Source organism: Paroedura picta, chromosome 4, assembly GCF_049243985.1.
Source record: "Paroedura picta isolate Pp20150507F chromosome 4, Ppicta_v3.0, whole genome shotgun sequence".
Taxonomy (NCBI): domain Eukaryota; kingdom Metazoa; phylum Chordata; class Lepidosauria; order Squamata; family Gekkonidae; genus Paroedura; species Paroedura picta.
The window spans coordinates 140,441,086-140,460,706 of NC_135372.1; the positions used below are offsets into that span (position 1 = coordinate 140,441,086).

At 48.7% G+C, this 19,621-nt stretch overlaps 1 protein-coding gene across 9 annotated transcripts in view; it reads right to left on the reverse strand.

Annotated features, from left to right (window-relative positions):
* The window catches only part of MYT1 (myelin transcription factor 1), a 183,901-nt gene extending 172,006 nt beyond the window's left edge, over window positions 1-11,895 (reverse strand). For all 9 annotated transcript variants that reach the window (XM_077335862.1, XM_077335859.1, XM_077335867.1 and 6 more), the window contains exon 1: window positions 11,796-11,895. In XM_077335862.1, the coding sequence (XP_077191977.1) occupies window positions 11,796-11,820 (25 nt within the window). In that variant the 5' untranslated portion in view covers window positions 11,821-11,895. The remainder of the gene's footprint in view (window positions 1-11,795) is intronic.
* Between the last annotated feature and the right edge of the window lie 7,726 nt (window positions 11,896-19,621).

The window sequence follows — 19,621 nt, forward strand, 5'->3', positions numbered from 1 at the left end:
TTTGTTGTAGCGCTTTCAGGGAAATCCCAAAAAGTGGATTCACCCTCCAGAAAGCGCTACACTCTTGCAACCAATCTGCAACACTAGCGGAAAAGTTCTGTGGTCGCTACCATTTTTGCGGTTTCTGCAAAGTCCCTCCCCCTGGCTCTCTCCTCTGATCTTCTGGCGAAGCGATCGCCATTTTTTTTCTCGGAGCAAGCAGAGATCAACGAACCGGTGAGCCTTTGTTTACCCAGCAAGGCTTCCCCGGCTGCAGTCCCTCCCCAGAGCTGTTTTGAGTCACCAAGCATCACACAGCCCCGCTTGTTGGTTTATTTTCCCTTTATTTTTCCCTTTATTTTCGGCTGAAAATCGCATCCATGTGGGGGGGGGGTTGATTTTTTTTCACTCGGGGGGAGCGTGGCAATGATGAAACAGCAGCTCACACGTCACTTGCTAGCTAGATGGGTCTCTCCGTTGCAACGAATCAACGCAGATTTGTTGCAACGTGTGTGTGTGTGTGTGTTTTTTTTAAACCTGCCTTAAAGGGAAAGGGGCTTTTCAGGAGCATGATAATGGCCGCCCATTGGCTGCTCATTTGATTGACGGCCAGGGCCGGGACACAGCTCGGCAATATCACTTCCTAGCTAGTGATTTTTGCCGAGACCGGAAACCTGTGGGAAACGATAGAAACGCAACTGGATTCCACTACAAAGGCAGGTATGCATAACGACGAATTCCACTATTTAAAATGGCATTTTTTTCATTCTGAAACCAATTTGCAACATAGATCCTGGTGCGGAATGGCCCTAAGAGTCAGCATGGCTTTCTCAAGAACAAGTCATGCCAGACTAACCTTATGTCTTTTTTTTTTTTTTTTTGAGAAAGTTACTACTCTGTTAGATCAGGGGAATGCTGTGGACATAGTTTACCTTGATTTCAGAGAGGCTTTTGATAAGGTTCCACATGATATTCTTATTGGCAAGTTGGTGAAATGTGGCATGGATCCTATTACTTTTAGGAGGTTAAAGAACTGGTTGACAGACCACACCCAAGGATGCTTGTTAATGGTTCGTCATCCTCGTGGAGGGAGTGACAAGTGGAGAGCCTCAGAGATCTGTCCTGGGCCCTGTGAAGTTCAACATATTCATAAGTGATGTGGATGAAGGAATTGAGGGGGTGCTTATTACATTTGCAGATGACACTAAACTGGGAGGGGTACAAAACACCCAAGAAGACAGAATCAGAATACAAGATGATCTTGACAGGCTAGAAAACTGCACTAAAATGAATAAAGTGAATTTCAATAGTGATAAATGTAAAGGTAGAAAAAAAAATCAAATGCATCACTATAGGATGGGTGAGATTTGTCTTGGCAGTAGTACGTGTGGAAAGGATCTGGGAGTCTTAGTAGATCAGACACTGAACATGAGCCAGCAGTGTGACTCGGTGGCTAAAAAGGCAAATGGGATTTTTGGCTGTATTGAGAGTGTCTAGATCCTGCAAGCTGATGCTATCACTTTACTTCACTCTGGTAAGACCTCACTCGGGAGTCCTGTGTTCAGTTTCAGCCACCATAACTGAAGAAAGATGTAGAGAAACTGGAGCGTGTCCAGAGGAGGGCTATGAAAATGGTGAGGGGCTTGGAAACCAAGTCATATGAGGAAAGGTTCTTCATGCAAGTCTTTCACATGTAGAATTCACTGACCTCCTGGGTCATCTAGTCCAACCCCCTGCAGTACGCAGGGCACTCACACTATCACTCATCCACTGTCACCTGCCACCCCCTTCACAGAATCTTTCCTCTAGGCCGGGAGAAGCATTTCTCTAGGCCGGGAATCTTCAGCAAGTTTTGAACCGATGACCTTCATGACCTTGGGGGGTTGCAGTGGAACAGACAATCCTGTAAATAGGTTGGTCCCAAACCATTTAGGGCAGCCTTTCTCAGCTTCTTTATCACTGAGAAACCCCTGAAACATTCTTCAGGCTTCAAGAAACCCCAGAAGTGGCACGACAATGTAGAATACAGGGCCCTTCCCCTTCCTATCTCCTCTAGGCCCCCCATTGGCCATTTATAGTAGGGGTCAACATGACTATATATGGCCACATCACTCGATAAATGTTTAACAAATTTTTAAAATACATAAAAACATTAAAACAAGTCTTCCTCTGATGCAGCCCCCTGACTCTGGGATTCAGATTCTTAGTGTCACGACCCACAGAATGCTCACCCAGAAGTTTACCTTCTGATCCAACAGGAAAAAAAAGTCCCAAAACATCAGTCACATGATCAGAGTTGGTTTAGTAGAAGGAATGTACAGTTATAGGCGTCAATGGAGACGTATCACAACAAAGAAATTGACGAAGACAATTTGAACAAAGGACCTATATTTATATTTATATTTATGGTAAAGGTAAAGGTAAAGGTAAAGATATCCCCTGTGCAAGTACCGGGTCATGTCTGACCCTTGGGGTGACGCCCTCCAGCGTTTTCATGGCAGACTCAATACGGGGTGGTTTGCCAGTGCCTTCCCCAGTCATTACCGTTTACCCCCCCCAGCAAGCTGGATACTCATTTTACCAACCTCGGAAGGATGGAAGGCTGAGTCAACCTTGAGCTGGCTGCTGGGATCGAACTCCCAGCCTCATGGGCAGAGCTTCAGACTGCATGTCTGCTGCCTTACTACTCTGCGCCACAAGAGGCTCATATTTATATTTATATTTATATTTATATTTATATGATTATTATTGCCTGCCGCTATCAGCCAAACTGTCTCACAGCAGGTTACATATATAGGTTTGGGCTCCTGCCCCTACGATCCAGGCGGGAAACGAGGTCCTCAGGAGGAAAGCGTTTGAACTCAGCTGGGTTAGGTTATGGCCCCAGCTACACTTCTACTCCTGGTCACAACAAGGGTTGTTTAACATTTCAAAAGGGAACACAGCCCGAGACAAATAAATTAGATTAACATTGGTGGGTGACCTTGGCCCAGTCACAGGGTCTCTTTCAGGATGATCTACCTCACAGGGTTGTTGTGAGGGTGAAGGGAGGGAGAATCTTTATTTGCTGCACAGGGTCCTCTGTGTGTGTGTGTGGGTGGGGGGTAAAGACGGGATACAAACGTAGGAGACAGATCAAGACACACAATCTGTTAACTATAGTTTTAATATAAATATGTAGAAAGTTGGCAGATGGCAGAGGCCCACTCAGAAGAGGAAATTCTCCTCTCTCCCATCTAGGAGAGGATGCCTGCTGTGAAACGTGTATCCATAGTCTAGAGCGGAGTGTTTTTTTCTTTTGTTCATATACAATTTTTTTCAAAATTATAGCCATCAAGGAAGCAATGAAAACTCATAAGAATAAACAGCTAAGATGTTTTTAAACGGGAGATCGACTTGCTTATAAACTTGACCATTCGAAGACCCCAAGGTAAGATCCTTTGAATACCAGATACCAAAAGGAATTTCATCTTTATTTCATTTCTTTAACACCCCACCTGATTCCCCAATGGGGATCAAAAGCAGATCATCATCATCATCATCATCATCACCATCACCCCATGCCCAATGCAGGAACTCCCAACTACCTGCCCACCCACAGTGACCCCCAGTTTCATGCCCAAGTGATCTCCCACCCCCAATCAAAATCTCCAGAATCCAGCCCGGTTTGGGGGAAATTCACCTGCCATCCCACAGTGGCAATGAGCAATTCCCTGGGTATGCCAGGAAGGGCCACAAGAGACAAAACAGATGACTCTCTAGCCTCGGCTTAAACACTTCCAAAGAAGAACTCACCACCTCCCGAGGAAGCCTATAATAAAACAAACAAACAACTGGCCCAAGGTCACCTAAGAAGCTTCCGGAGTAGAGCACAGTGTCCAGCATAATAGATCTCCCAGACCTGAATTCCTATACTCTTAACCAGGGGTAGTCAAACTGCGGCCCTCCAGATGTCCGTGGACTACAATTCCCATGAGCCCCTGCCAGCATTTGCCACAGTTTGACAACCCCTGCTCTTAATTATGACACCCCTCTGATTCCTAAGCAGATAATTCAGTCCCATCTCCAGAAGACCCTAGAAAAGATTATTATGCTAGGAAAAGGTGAGGGCACCCGTCAAAGGGAAAGGCACGGCGTCAGGCGGCTTGACCCAAGAAGGCAGGCCATGACATGCTGCTAAGCCACTGGGTGCCTTGTAGGTCGGTCGGTTGTTTGCAGGGTCGCCGGAAGTCGGACGTGACTTGACATCATGTCACACCCGCAGGCTGGCAACAATCTGAGGGCTAGTCAGGGCTGTAGGCTCCTTCGCTGGCTTTTCCCAGGGACCGATTCCGTTTCATCGTTTCCAGCTGGCCTCAGACTTTGCTGCTAATGGGGGGACGTTCCAAAGGGCCTGGCTTGCTTGGGACACCCCCTTCCCTTGCAAGATCAGCCATTAGCATAAGAGGATGCATTCAGCGGAGAGTATTCCTTAATAAAAAAAAAGAAGTCTATCTCCCTTGACCATGCTGTGAAGACAGGGATATTTTACATCCTAAACCTCTGGCATTCAGAAATTCTATTAAAGCCTTATCAACCGGCTCCAGGCTCCGCGCTTTAACTGCACGCCATTGTTCTACACTCGAGATAGAATCGGAAGGCGGGGGGAAAGCGGGATCAACTTTATCCCAGGAACAATGCCGGACGGTCCCCAGGCCTGCCGTTTAATTCAGACCCGTAATGCCCTGAGTCGCAAAACAAAAGCAAAATATTGTGGGAAATAACCGGGCCGGGGGCGGCGGGGGGGGGGGGATGTGCGCATGCTAATTTAAGCACCTCGGAGTTAACGAAAACGCACTCATGTTGTTCGCTTGAGGCCTAACCCCAGGATAGACAATTCACAATCTATTGTTGCCCTCTCTGGCTAAATCCGGTAGGCAACTCGGCACAGTGAAAGAAAAGCTGAGCAGGAGCCAAAGTGAGCCGCTCAACTTCTTTGGACTTTCGCGATGACGCCGCGCATTCCAAGAGGAAACGCTCTGGAGGAGCCCAACTGCAAAATATATTCCCCCCCCCTCCCCACATTATTCCGGAAGTCTTTATATCAAACGAATGGCGGGTGTGTCTTCGGGGAAACAGTGCGTTTGATCAGCACACGGGTGGCTCGCTCGGGCTTAGTTTTCGAAGCTGGTAGGACCCAGACAGAGTGAAGCATGTGCCAAAAGCTCTTCCTTTTAACAGCAATAGGATTCATTTTTATTTTATTTATTATTGGATTTATAGACAGACCCTCTCTGTGAACAGTCTCGGGGCAGTTTTCAGCTTGTTAAAATTCTAGTTAAACTACAATGAAAACTATAAAACTCCCATAATGCTCTGTTTACCTGCCATTCGGACAAATGTTTCGGATGCTATTTAATGGTGGGATGTTCCCTAAAAGGGACGTTCCAGAGAGGGGAGGCAGGAGGCGTATTTTATTTTTATTTTATTTATTTACTTGCTCTATAGCAGGGGTAGCCAACCTGTGGTCCTCCAGGTGTTCATGGACTACAATTCCCACAAGCCCCTGCCAGCGTTTGCTGGCAGGGGCTCATGGGAATTGTAGGCCATGAACATCTAGAGGACCACAGGTTGACTACCCCTGCTCTATAGGATGGGTGAGACTTGACTTGGCAGTAGTATATGTGAAAAAGGTCTTGGGGTCTTAGTAGACCAGACACTGAACATCAGTCAACAGTGTGACCCAGCAGCTAAAAAGACAAACAAGATTTTGGGCTGTATTAAAAGAAGAACAGTGTACAGATCATGCAAGGTGATGTTACCGTTTTACTCCATTCAGGTTCGGCCTCACTTGGAGTCCAGTTTTGGGCACCACAGTTGAAGAGGGATGTAGACAAACTGGAGCATGTCCAGAGGAGGGCAACAAAGAGGGTGAGGGGTTTGGAGACCAAGACGTATGAAGAAAGTTTGGAGGAGCTGGGTCTGTTTAGCCTGGAGAGGAAATGGCTAAGAGGTGCTATGATAACCATCTTCAAGTACTTGAAGGGCTGTCACATAGAGCATGGAGCTGAGCTGTTTTCTGTTGCCCCACAGGGTCAGACCAGAACCAATGGGATGAAATTAATTCAAAAGAATTTTTGGCTAAACATCCGGAAGAAGTTCCTGACCATTAGAGTGGTTCCTCAGTGGAACAGGCTTCTTTGGGAGGTGGTGGGTTCTTTGAAAGTTTTAAAGGCTATATTATGGGCTTAGGCGGACTGTGAGTGGGTAGACAGGAAGGGATGTGCCAGGGTTTGTCTCTTGTGGCCCTTCCTTGCCTACCCAGGGAATTACTTATCACCACTGTGGAATGGTAGGAGAATTTCCTCCAGGCCAGTCTGAATTCTGGAGATTTAGTGGGGGTGGGGGCAGAATTTGGGCATGAAATTGGGGTCATCATGGGTAGGCAGGTAGCTGTGAGTTCCTGCTTAGTGCAGGTGGTTGGACTAGATGACCCTGGAGGTCCCTTCCAGCTCTATGATTCTATGATTCTGGCCTCAACCACATGCCTGGCTGAAAAATGCTGTTTTTTAGACTCTCTGGTAGTTTGCCAACTCCATCAGGGCCCTGGTCTCAGCAGGTAGTTGATTCCCCCAGATCTGAAGCCAAAGCCAGAAAGAACCTGAATCTGGTTGAGGCCAGAGAAGTGAGGAAGGCTAGTCGATTATCAGAATTCTTTCATTCCTGACTCATGTTTTACAGATTTTCCAGATTGGTCACACGGCTGAGCCCACCTAGTTGAGGGTCACACAGTGTGATGGACAGCCTCCTAACACTATGCAGCCAATCAATTTTAATTTGGCAATGACTGAGATGAATTGTAAGCATGAGTGAACGCATCTCACAACAAACATGAGAACATCAGAACAGCCTTGCTGGATGAGATCAGTGGTCTATGTAGCCCACCCTCCCATCTCACACAGTGGCCAACTAGTTCCTCTGGAGGGCCAACCACAGGGCAGAGAGGCCGAGGCCTTCATAGGAACCTCAGAAGAGCCCTGTTGGGTCAGACCAGGGGTCCCTCCAGTCCAGCCTCCTGTCTCATACCGTGGCCAGCCAGTTCCTCTGGAGGGCCAACCACAGGGCAGAGAGGCCGAGGCCTTCATAGGAACCTCAGAAGAGCCCTGTTGGGTCAGACCAGGGGTCCTTCCAGTCCAGCCTCCTGTCTCACACAGTGGCCAACTAGTTCCCCTGGAGGGCCAACAACAGGGCAGAGAGGCCAAGGCCAAGGAAGTGGTACTTTTAAGGACCCGGGCGGGATGTGGGGCAATGTCCTCAAAGACATGAGCATCTCATGGAAGTCGGGACAGATGGGCAGCTTAACCTAGTCTGGCATCTTGTCTCACACTGTGGGCAACCATTTCTTCTGGAGGGCCAACCACAGAGCAGAGAGGCCGAGGCCTTCATAGGAATCTAAGAAGAGCCCTGTTGAGTCAGACCAGGGGTCCCACCAGTCCAGCCTCCTGTCTCACACCGTGGCCAGCCAGTTCCTCTGGAGGGCCAACCACAGGGCAGAGAGGCCGAGGCCTTCATGAGAACTTCAGAAGAGCCCTGCTGGGTCAGACCAGGGGTCCATCCAGTCCAGCCTCCTGTCTCATACAGTGGCCAACTAGTTCCCCTGGAGGGCCAACAACAGGGCAGAGAGGCCAAGGCCAAGGAAGCGGTACTTTTAAGGACCCGGGCGGGATGCGAGGCAATGTCCTCAAAGACGTGAGTGTCTCATGGAAGTCAGGACAGATGGGCAGCTTAACCTAGTCCAGCATCCTGTCTCACACTGTGGGCAACCAGTTCCTCTGGAGGGCCAACCACAGGGCAGAGAGGCCGAGGCCTTCATAGGAACATCAGAAGATCTGGGATCCCGAAGTTTCATGCCTCTCAATGTGGAGGTTCCCTTCAAGCCACCCTGGCTGAAAGCCTTTGACAGTTCTCCTCCATGAATCTATCTAACCCCCTTTTAAAGCTGTCTATGCCTCTGGCCATCCGGGTATTCCCCTGACAGCCAATTACTCATTTTAATCAGTCCCTGGGTTAAGTAGTCTTTCCTTTTCTTCAGCCTGAACCTACTGCCCATTAGCTGCATTGGATGCTCTCGAGTGATAGGATTTTGAGAGAGGGGGAAAACAGCCCTGCTGGACCAGACCAGGGGGTCCAGCCTCATGTGCAAAACATAAATCAACCAGTTCTTCTAGAGCAAGGGTAGTCAAACTGCGGCCCTCCAGATGTCCATGGACTACAATTCCCATGAGCCCCTGCCAGTGTTTGCTGGCAGGGGCTCATGGGAATTGTAGTCCATGGACATCTGGAGGGCCGCAGTTTGACTACCCCTGTTCTAGAGATCCAACAGCAATGTCCACCCGTTCCACTCCATGCATAACTTCAGAAATGAGGGAGGGTCAAACTGTGGCTGTCCAGATGTCCAAGTCCTATGAGTCCCTGGCAGCACATTCTGAGCAAAGGCTCATGGGAACTGTAGTCTACTAACACCTAGAGAGTCCCAGTTTGGCCACCTCTGCATATATTTTCCCTTTAGGCATCTGTTTTTTTAAAACCAAAAAGTCTCACTTCAGCCCCCCCACACCCCCCAACAGAAAGGAACATTTACACAGTGAAGGCCAAAAAGGGAGATGGTGTCCTCAAAAGTCAGGGAGAAATTTTAACTCAGCCTTTCGTCCTCTAGAAGAGTTTCTGCCTAATCTGGATAGGAGGCCGTCGCCATTCCTGTGCCTTCTGCCTAATACTTAATGCTATTCATGTCCAGGACTTAATACTATTCATGAGCAATCTGGGGGGACCAGAGACAGCTATTCCCATGGGACAGATAAAGAGAAGCTAAAGGAAGAGGTCTTTGTCCTCCAAGGCCCAGAGGGCTGCACTGGGATTTGACCTGAGGTACTGGACATTTCCTATAGAGCTACTGCAGAAAGAGCGGCTTAAGGCATAATTTTTAATGGCAAAACATTATACATACATACGTACGTGTGTATGCATATGCATATACAGGTGCAGCACTGAAGAGCACCCAGAGTTAAGAACGTAAAAGTATAAGAAGAGCCCTACTGGATCAGACCAGGGTCCATCTAGTCCAGCATCCTGTCTTACGAAGGGGCCAACCAGTTCCTCTGCAGGGCCAACAACAGATGTTGTTATGAAGGCCTCATCCTCTCTGCCCTGTTGTTGGACCTCCAGAGGAACTGGTTGGCCAGTGTGTGAAATGTGATGCTGGACTGGATGGACCACTGGTCTGACCCAGCAGGACTCTTCTGATGGTCTTAGGAAGGCCCTGGCCTCTCTGCCCTGTTGTTGGACCTCCAGAGGAACTGGTTAGGCCAGTGTGAGACAGGATGGTGAACTAGATCTGACCCAACAGGGCTCTTCTGATGTTCTTATGAAGGCCTCGGTCTCTCTGCCCTGTTGATGGCTCTCTAGATGAACTGGTTGTACACTGTGTGAGACAGGAGGATGGACTAAACGGACCACTGGTCTAATCGGGCAGGGCTCTTCTTATATGCTTCTGCTGGAAGCCATATGGGGGAAATTACCAGTTCAGCACTTTGGAGTGGACAGCTCCTTCTGAACCACGTGGAAACTTCTGCAACAGAATTGCTCCAAATTCAATAGAAAACAGGGAAACAAAGAAACAGATATGGATTACAGCAAACTGATCTCTGCTCAGCCAAATATGGCCCTGCTACGGTCAAATGGTCTTTTGTCAGTGCTACAAGTTTCTAGGCAAGGATTTCCCAAAGCACAGCTACACTAGTAAAAGATGAGGAAGAGCAACTTTTTTAAAAAAGCACATAATTCCTCGGGGGTAGGGTTGTTGACGTGGCAATTATCCCTGGTTCATCTTTCGAACTTGACAATTATTAGGAAAGGGGACGCACAATGCCTCATGTGCCCGAGGGCGCATTTGCAAGGTGTCAAACTAAAGCAGGTACATTTCAAGACAAACTCTGATATGACTTTTTTTTTTAAGAAGAAAAAAAGCATCTTGCAAAAAGTGAAAACAAATCAACCTCAGAAAGGTTGCACAGCAAAAGAAAAAATCAGAGTCCAGTGGCAACTTTAAGGCCAACAAAGGTGCCCCTGGACTCTGATTTTGTTTTGTTGTGCTGCTTCAGACCACTTGAGTCTATCAGAAAGGCTGATTCGCAACGAGGCCTGAAAGAAGAACAAAGGAGCAAAAGTGTCATTTATAAAAACAACAACCACACACACACACACACACACACACACACACAAAAACCCTGACATAAATGTTTCGGACTTTGCAAAGACCCCTGCAATTATAAGACCAAATGGGTCCCGACAAAAAGGCCAGACGTATAACCGCGAATGCTGTTTAGAGAAATCCTTTTGTCAGGCAGGCCTCACATTAAATGCACTGGAAATTGGGTACCAACTTCTTTGGTTACCAGCTGGAAGAGCGGTGAAGGGAGCAGAGGGGGGGGGATGGGGAGAAAGGGGGGGGTGTTTAAGATTGCCCTTATTTTCTTTGTGGAAAAAGAAAACCTCCATGGGCAGATGGGGAGACTTTGCCTTAATGCCTCCGTCGACAATTAAGGATGCCAGACCCAGAAGAAATCACCCCGCATTAATATTGTATTTGGAACAGCTGAAGAGCTGAAGTGTGTTCGGCCCTCCACCCAGGCCCCTAGCAGATGGGACAAGAGGAGGGAGGGAGGGAAGTGGGGGGAGAGCCCATTTAATAATTCTCCCTCCTCCCTGAGATTCATCCAATCAGCTCCTCTGGAGGTTTTTCTTTTTTTTAAAGCTCTTTTGTCCCCAAGAAATTTACAGTTGGAAGTTGATCTTTGTAATTAAAAAGAGCTTTCTTTTCAAATTAGCCTCCTGTCCCCCCACTCAGTTTTTCCAGTGCAGCCACTGAATTCACAATCCCTCCCTAACATTAGAAAGTTTATATAAAAAGCATAGATAGGGGGGGGGGGTTGTGTGAAAAAAATTCTACTGAACTTTCATCAACTTTACATTTTAGGGTCTTGTACCCAAGCAAGGGCTGATTCTTAAAGTGAAGCCACAAACTGACTTATAATGGGTCAGACTGTGTTATTTTAACATTTCCTGGGGTGTTCTTTTCAGATGCTGCATAAGATATGACTATGAAACACAGGCCCAGGAAAGCATCTCCCCAAGATGGACAGAAAGAAAGAACAAGAAAGCTACAAAGAGTTAGCTTCCCCCTCTCCCCCAAATTGTACAGAAATGGAAAGCAACGTGGGCATTTCGACAAGTGGATCCAAATTCGAGAGACCCATTTTAATTTCCCGTTCCTAGTCCATTTCCTTTGCAATAAAAGCCTTCACCCTTGAGCCATTGCTAATCTTAGATACAAGATACATGATTTCAAGGCGGCTTTCCCCTCCCCTTTCTGACCAGGCACACAGTCTGACAGGTGCAGTTTTGACTTCTCTTTCTTTCTTTTAAAATCACCTCTCAGAACAATACCATTCAACCCCCCTCCCCCTTCCAACACAAAAAAAAGGAACCCAACTTTCCATTTCGGCCTCGCAGACTTATTGACATCTTGTTGAGCCATAAGGTGCAAACAGAGGAATTCCTCTCCTCCTTCCCTCCTCCCCCTACCCCCCCCCCCCACGCATAACTCAGAGACCCCCCCCCAAAAAAACGAGCAAATCCCAGTGGGTGCGGGGGGGGAGAGAGAGCGACGGAGCCAACCAGCCATCAAAACTTCAAAACAAGACAAATCAAATCAAACAAGCACCCAGCACCCAAGGAGGGGGAAAGCGAAGCGACTCCGCGTTGGCTCTTGCACGCACCTAAGAAGGTTCCGCACAGCTTCATTCTGGCGCTCGGTTCCGCCCGCCGCGACTTCCACCGCCGTCGGAAGACGCGACCCGCGCAAGCCTTCCGCAGCCGCGACGACCTGCCGAGGAGAAAGTTCCACTTCGGTGCAAAAACTTATGCGCTCCGGGCGCCCGGCGGGGAAGGCGGCCCAGCCAATGGGAGCGCCGCCAGCTGCTCATTGCAAATCAAGGCGGCGGAGGGAAGGCAGCCAATCAGGGAGCACGCACGGACCCCCCCCCTTCCACCAATTCCCCATTGAGGAGGGACACAATAAAGCCGAGTTGAATGGGATTGAATGAGCCACGGAACGCTGGCCTCGGGGTCTCCCCGTTTGGGGGGTGGGTGGGTGGAAGGCTGCCATCCTCCAGGTTGAGCCAGGAGATTTCCTGGAGTGACAATGGAGCTGGACTACAGTACGAAGTTCTTCTGCAGGAATCGGTGGTGTTAAGAACAGCATGGCCTTCCCAACTGCCTTACCCGCCCTGAGCCAACCGGGAAGGGGGGTTATAAAAATGCAGCAGTAGTAGAATCATGGAATCCTAGAATCATAGAGTTGGAAGGGACCTCATGGGTCATCTAGTCCAACCCCCGGCACTATGCAGGACACTCAGTAGTAGTAGTAATAATTATATTTATTAATGCAGTCTTAGCTTGATTCAGTCCCACCCCATCTGTAATGCTTGAGGAAGTATGTTTTAATGGAGGGGAAAGATTGTGTATCTGCAGAAGCAGAGTTCATTCACTGCTCGCTTTTGTCTAGATTCAAACCTGCGTTAAAGGTGCCCCTGGACTTGAACATGTGTCTGTGCCAGGAGGAGGCCCCTGGGCATCGTTGTTGGCTCTCTAGAAGAACTGGTTGACCTCTGTTTGGCACAGGGGGCTGGACCCCTGTTCTGGTCCAGCAGGGCTCTTCTGAGGTTCTTATGGGGCCTCAGCCTCTCTGCCCTGTTGTTGGCCCTCCAGAGGAACCGGAAGGCTACTGTGTGAGGCAGGAGGCTGGTCTAGATGAGCCCCTGGTTTCATCCAGCATGGATTTTCAGATGTTCTTAGGAAGGCCTCGGCCTCCATGCGGGCCACTGTATGAGACAGGAGCCTGCTCCAGATGCTGGCCTCTAACTTAGTTTTCACATCTGTTTGTTAATTCTTTTATAACAAAACAAAATCAGAGTCCAGTGGCACTATGATAGGCTGACGAAGAAAGCTCATGCCTTGAATAAATCTTTGTTGGTCTTAAAGGTGCCACTGGACTCTGATTTTGTTTTGTTGTGCCGCTTAAGACCAATCCATTTGAATCTATTAATTCTTTTATTACCTTTATATGCTGCTTTGCTGCTGTCTACAAATTTGACCAACTGCCTTAATCCCATCTGGCTATACTCATCATCCAATTACTGAAACATCTTGACTCTAACTCCCCTTCCTGACAACTAACTCCCTCCCCCCCACACACATACTTAACCACTTTCTACCTTTGTGTAAATCTTGAGGAAATCTCTTTCACTGAACCTGAAGAAGTGTGATTGGCCGAATTTCACCCAGCTGGCTCTATGTGGATGAGGAGTGGGGCAACCAGCCCAGTTCTCTAGAGGGGTAGTCAACCTGTGGTCCTCCAGATGTCCATGGACTACAATTCCCATGAGCCCCTGCCAGCATTTGCTGGCAGGGGCTCATGGGAGTTGTAGTCCATGAACATCTGGAGGACCACAGGTTGACTACCCCTAGAGAGTCTGCTGCTCTTAATCACGACTTGAATGGACCAGGTGAAAGTCAAGGGATTTTCCCTCCTGAGTTTCACAGCACCACGTTCTGCCATGAATGATCATACTTGGGGGATGCTGTGAACTTTTCAAAAACTTTTCAAGACAGAGTTAATTTTAGGTCACTTTATCGAAACCTCAACAGGGAAATGTGTCAACGGAGGAACCAGATTGAAGATGAGTAGATGCCTTGGCTCAGTTTTCTGAACCGGCTCAGTGGGAGAAGCAAGTGGGTCAGGTCACTGGCAGTCTTCAAGCAAAGGCTGGATACACACTTTTCTTGGATGCTTTAGGATGCTTAGGGCTGATCCTGCGTAGAGCAGGGGTTGGACTAGATGGCCTGTATGGCCCCTTCCAACTCTATGATTCTATGATCCTATGATTCAGTTCAGGGCAGAGAGAGAATCTTTATAATTGTTCCTAAGTGGGTAAGGGGTTTCAGGAAGACATCGGGGGGGGGGGATGGATTTGAGCCAGCTTGCTGTAGTGGAGGAGAGTGGCAGCCTCTAATCTGGACAACTGGGCTTGATTCCCCGCTCCTCCTCCATGGGTAGTCAACTAGGAGAGCTTAGGCCAGTCACAGTTCTCTCTGAGCTCTCTCAGCCCCACCTACCTCACAGGATGTCTGTTGTGGGGAGAGGAAGGGACGGCGACTGTAAGCTGCTTTGAGGCATATAAGGCGAGTTGAGTTACCTTGGGACAGTCCCAGTTCTCTCTGAGCTCTCTCAGCCTCGCCTACTTCACAGGGACTATTTCCGCACTTGAGACATAAATTGGCTTTGGAATTCCATTGGATGGTGCGAGTTGGCACTTTGCTTTCCGCATCTGGGCTTTCCTCCCTTCGTTTCCCAGGCCGAAGTTCTCCATGTTTTCCACATGGGGAGTCAGAAAGAGGCAGCCTCCCATGGTGCTTTGCTCCGTTCCCCCTTTCCAATTTTTCTGTAAAGTGGTGCCTGCTTGCCCCTTTCTTTTTGTTGTGCCCCTTAATGCCACCATTCTTTGCCCTCGAGCGCCTCCCCCCATACCCTCCCATTGTGCCCCACCAAAATCCCTGTCCTCCCCAGGCTGCAGCCCCAAACCTCCAGGAATTTCTCAACCTGGAAGTGGCAACCATACCCGCTCACCCCAGAAGTCCAGAGAAAGGAGAGGGGGACATCTCCCTATCCTAAGAGACGGATGGCAGCACTCAGCTCCAGTTTGGGGTGGGCGGGAGAAATCTTGCAGGGAGTTAGCGACCAACTGGCCTATTTTCTGCTAGCTTGGGGTCATCGTTAAGAGCAGAGACCTCTGACCTGGAGAGCCGGGTTTGATTCCCCACTCCTTCTCCACAGGCAGCCAGCTTGTAACAGAGCTGTTCTCACAAAGCTGTTCTGTCAGGGCTCTCTCAGTCCCACCGACCTCACAGGGTGTCTGTTGTGGGGAGAGGAAAGGGAAGGCGAATGTCAGCCACTTTGAGACTCCTTCGGGTAGAGAAAAGTGGCATATAAGAACCAGCTCTTCTCCTTCTTCAGTAATCTCAGGGCTCTCTCAGCCTCACCTCCCTCACAGGGTGTCTGTTGTAGGGAGAGGAAAGGGAAGGTGACTGTAAGCCGCTTTGAGACTCCTTCGGGTAGAGAAAAGCGGCATATAAGAACCAACTCTTCTTCTTCTTCTTCAGTAATCTCAGGGCTCTCTCAGCCTCCCCTCCCTCACAGGGTGTCTGTTGTGGGGAGAGGAAAGGGAAGGCGAATGTCAGCCGCTTTGAGACTCCTTCGGGTGGTGAAAAGCACAGTATTAAACAAACAACTTCTTCTTTAACAGACTTTACTGAGATTCTTCAGGCCAAGGAAGGCTTATTGCTGCTGCTTGGGGGGGTGGGGGGGGGTGGGAGGTTGGTTGGTGGTACCGGCAACTTTGAGGGTCCTTTTTACAGCAGAACAAAATTGGGACTCCAGTGGCACCTTTAAGACCCACAAAGTTTAATTCTGTATATAAGTTTTCACGGGCCTGCAATTGACAGCACAAGAGTTCTACTTTCTTTCTTGCCACTTTGGCTCAGCTAGTCTTGGGAGAGGAGAGCTAATGACCCCAAACCCAAATCCGGGCTGTGGAAAACCAACTCTCTTCGGTGAATCAGTGCATTTTCTCTAATGGAGGTGGGGGGGGGGCAAAGTGGGGAGTTCCCCTCCCCCCCATGCACACCCTGGGTAATTTGGGAGAGGGGCGGGTGGGGAAACAGCGGACAAATATCTCCAATTTGAGGGACAGGTGGCATACTTAATAACCACCAGGCACAAAGCTGATATTAACTAAAGGGGAGTTTACAGCAATTTCTCCCAGCGGGCTTTATCTGTGGGCTTTCTTTGGTGGGGGTCTGAAAGCACAGTTGGGGGGGGGGAGGGAGAAAGGAAGGGGAAAGAGGCCAATTCACTCCCTTTGTGCTGAGAGATCTGTATCGGCTTCTTTGTCTAAAGCAGGGGTAGTCAAACTGCGGCCCTCCAGATGTCCATGGACTACAATTCCCATGAGCCCCTGCCAGCGAATGCTGGCAGGGGCTTCTGGGAATTGTAGTCCATGGACATCTGGAGGGCCGCAGTTTGACTACCCCTGGTCTAAAGTGTCCCAGTGTTTGAATTCAGATGTCTTTGGGGGGAAAACATTCAGGTGGGCATTAACTGCATTGGTCTGAAGCAATAGAGCAAAGCCTGAATCCAGGGGCACCTTGATGACCAATATAAGTTTAATTTTGGGTATGGGTTTTCGTGTGTGGGTACACCTCATCAGATACATCAGAGAGAGCCAGTGTGGTGGTTAAGAGTAGCAGCTTCTAATTTGGTCTGATTCCACACTCCTCCCCCACATGCAGCCAGCTGGGTGACCTTGGGCTCGCCACAGCACTAATAAAGCTATTCCGACCAAGCAGCGATATCAGGGCTCTCTCAGCCTCACCCACCTCACAGGGTGTCTGTTGTGGGGAGAGGAAAGGGAAGGCGACTGTAAGCCGCTTTGAGACATGTAGCCTGCTGGGTGACCTTAGGCCAGTCCCAGTTCTCTTGGGAGTCTCTTAGCACTGCTCCTCCACATCCAGCCAGCTGGGTGATCTTGGGCTCATCGCAGTCCGGATAATGCTGTTCTGACCAATCAGTCCTGTCAGAGCTCTCTAAACCTCACCCACCTCACAGGGTGTTTGCTGTTGGAAGAGGAAGGGAAGGTGATTGTAAGCCACTTTGAGATTCTTTAGGGCAGCGATAAGTGTGACATACTTCTTCAACCTCCTCTGATTCGGTGCTCCCTCACGTGCAGCCAGCTTGGTGACCTGAAAAAGCTGTTCTGATAAAACTGTTCTGACCGAGCAGTAATATCAGGGCTCTCTCAGCCTCACCCACCTCACAGGGTGTCTGTTGTGGGGAGAGGAAAGGGAAGGCAACTGTAGGCCACTTTGAGACTCCTTCGGGTAGAGAAAAGCGGCATCTAAGAACCAACTCTTCTTCTTCTTTAATAATATCAGGGCTCCCTCAGCCTCACCTCCCTCACAGGGTGTCTGTTGTGGGGAGAGGAAAGGGAAGGTGATTGGAAGCCACTTTGAGACTCCTTCGGGTGGAGGAAAGCGGCATATAAGAACCAACTCTTCTTCTTCTTCAGTAATCTCAGGGCTCCCTCAGCCTCACCCACCTCACAGGGTGTCTGTTGTGGGGAGAGGAAAGGGAAGGCGATTGTAAGCCGCTTTGAGCCTCCTTCTGGTAGGGAAAAGCGGCATATAAGAACCAACTCTTCTTCTTCATCAGTAATATCAGGGCTCTCTCAGCCTCCCCTCCCTCACAGGGTTTCTGTTGTGGGGAGAGGAAAGGGAAGGTGATCGGAAGCTGCTTTCATCTTCTTCTGATTCTTCTGCTTCTGCTTCGTCTTCTAGTTCACAGATTGGACCTGGGGTTGCCCTGAAATTATCGTTCAACTCCAGGCAACTGAAATCAGTTCCCCTGGAGAAAATACCTGCTTTGGACTCCATAGCATTCTACTCCACTGAGGTCCCTCCTTGTCCCTTTTGGCTCCACCCCCAAAGTCTCCAGGTCTTTCCCAACCTAGAGCTTGCACCCCTACAGCTGCCCTTCCCAGTCTCCTCCTGATGTCTCGGGCGCAGTCCAGTTTTTGATCTTGGAGCTCTGAAACCGAAAATCTCAAACCATTTTATTTTCTATGTTGTCCACCTTCACTTGTGTCATTCCCCAGTTGTCATTCTCTTGGTCCTCTTGATGCTCAGTGGCCCTCCGGCTTAGCTCCTTTCCACTTGAACATCATCCGTGGTCATTTCAGACCTTTCCTGTTTTCTTCCCATGTTGTGGTGTCACCTGCATATCTCGGATTGTTAACGTTCCTTCTGCCCATTTTCACTCGAAATCCACCCCCCCTTAATGCTACCTTCCTGGGTTTTAATAAATGCAATGAATTATGCTTTGTTTATCGACATTAACTAGACATAGATAAATCTGGTCTCCGAATTCTAGATGCATGATCTCTGGGGGGGGGGGGAGTGAGTGCTCTGTATAACCTTTGAACTTTGCCGGCTTGTATTTTAATATTTATATCTACCGTTTCCCTTTGGAGTGGAGGGAGCATTTTTTGTGTGCGTGAGAAGAAGCCCCGTCTTTTAAAAGGATGAGTCAGCTTTTCATAAGAAGCGCCATGTTATTTTCTCCCTAAAATTACATTCTAAAACCTCTGATAAAATGTAATTTTTAAAAAAAATTGCTTGTGGCATGCATTTACGAGCTCTTCCTCTCCTTTGTGACGGTCTCTAAGATTCCTCTTGAAGGCAACGGGGAAACACGAGTCAGCTATCCAAGGGCTAATGGTGGCCGCAGTGTAATCGCAGGCATCTTCATGGACGTTGTCTCAATTATTTTAATTATTAAATGCGGAGCTGGAAACCCTCCCCCCCCCTGAGTCATTAATAGGACAGCGTATCAACAGAAGCCCTAATGCAATCATATTGGCAAATGCATCTGCGGTGCTCCACGTGGAATGTTTTATGTTGGAAAGAAAAGCAGGTGGATCAACACCATGCCTGATACGTTTTCTTTTTAATGCTTAGGGACAGAACTAAAAAAATCAAAACGTTAAGGAGAGACCTGAAGGCAACGACAGAGTCGCCTGGTCCCGATCCAGGTTTCTTTTCTGACAACTGTCCAGAAAGAGCTCTTGAGGTAGTCAAAAACAGATTGTAAGAAACATTTTAAAAATGACTAAACTGCAGCTATCGTACTCTGATCACCTCATAAGAATGTAAGAACAGTGGTCCAGCTAGTCCAGCCTCCTGTCTCCAAGCCAGGCCTTGGGCTCGCCACAACACTGATAGAGCTGTTCTGACCAAGCAGGAATATCAGGGCTCTCTCAGCCTCACCCACCCCACAGGGTGTCAGTTGTGGGGAGAGGAAAGGGAAGGCGACTGTAAGCCGCTTTGAGACTCCTTCAGGTAGAGAAAAGCGGCATATAAGAACCAACTCTTCTTCTTCTTCAGTAATCTCAGGGCTCTCTCAGCCTCACCTCCCTCACAGGGTGTCTGTTGTGGGGAGAGGAAGGGAAGGCGATTGTCAGCCGCTTTGAGACTCCTTCAGGTAGAGAAAAGCGGCATATAAGAACCAACTCTTCTTCTTCTTCAGTAATATCAGAGCTCTCTCAGCCCCACCTAACTCACAGGGTGTCTGTTGTGGGGAGAGGAAGGGAAGGGAAATATAAGGCGCTTTGAGCCTCCTTCGGGTAGAGAAAAGCAGCATATAAGAACCAACTCTTCTTCTTCTTCTTCCGTAATCTCAGGGCTTTCTCAGCCTCCCCTCCCTCACAGGGTGTCTGTTGTGGGGAGAGGAAAGGGATGGTGACTGGAAGCTATTTTGAGACTCCTTTGGGTAGAGAAAAGCGACATATAAGTACCAACCTTCTTCTTCTTCATCGGCAGAGCCTCGCAAGACAAAATTATATTTCTGGTTTCTTCTCCTCCCCCCCCCTCTCCTTCTGCTGGCCCACAATTAGCACCCCCACTTAATAGCTTTCCCCTATTTTCATCCTCC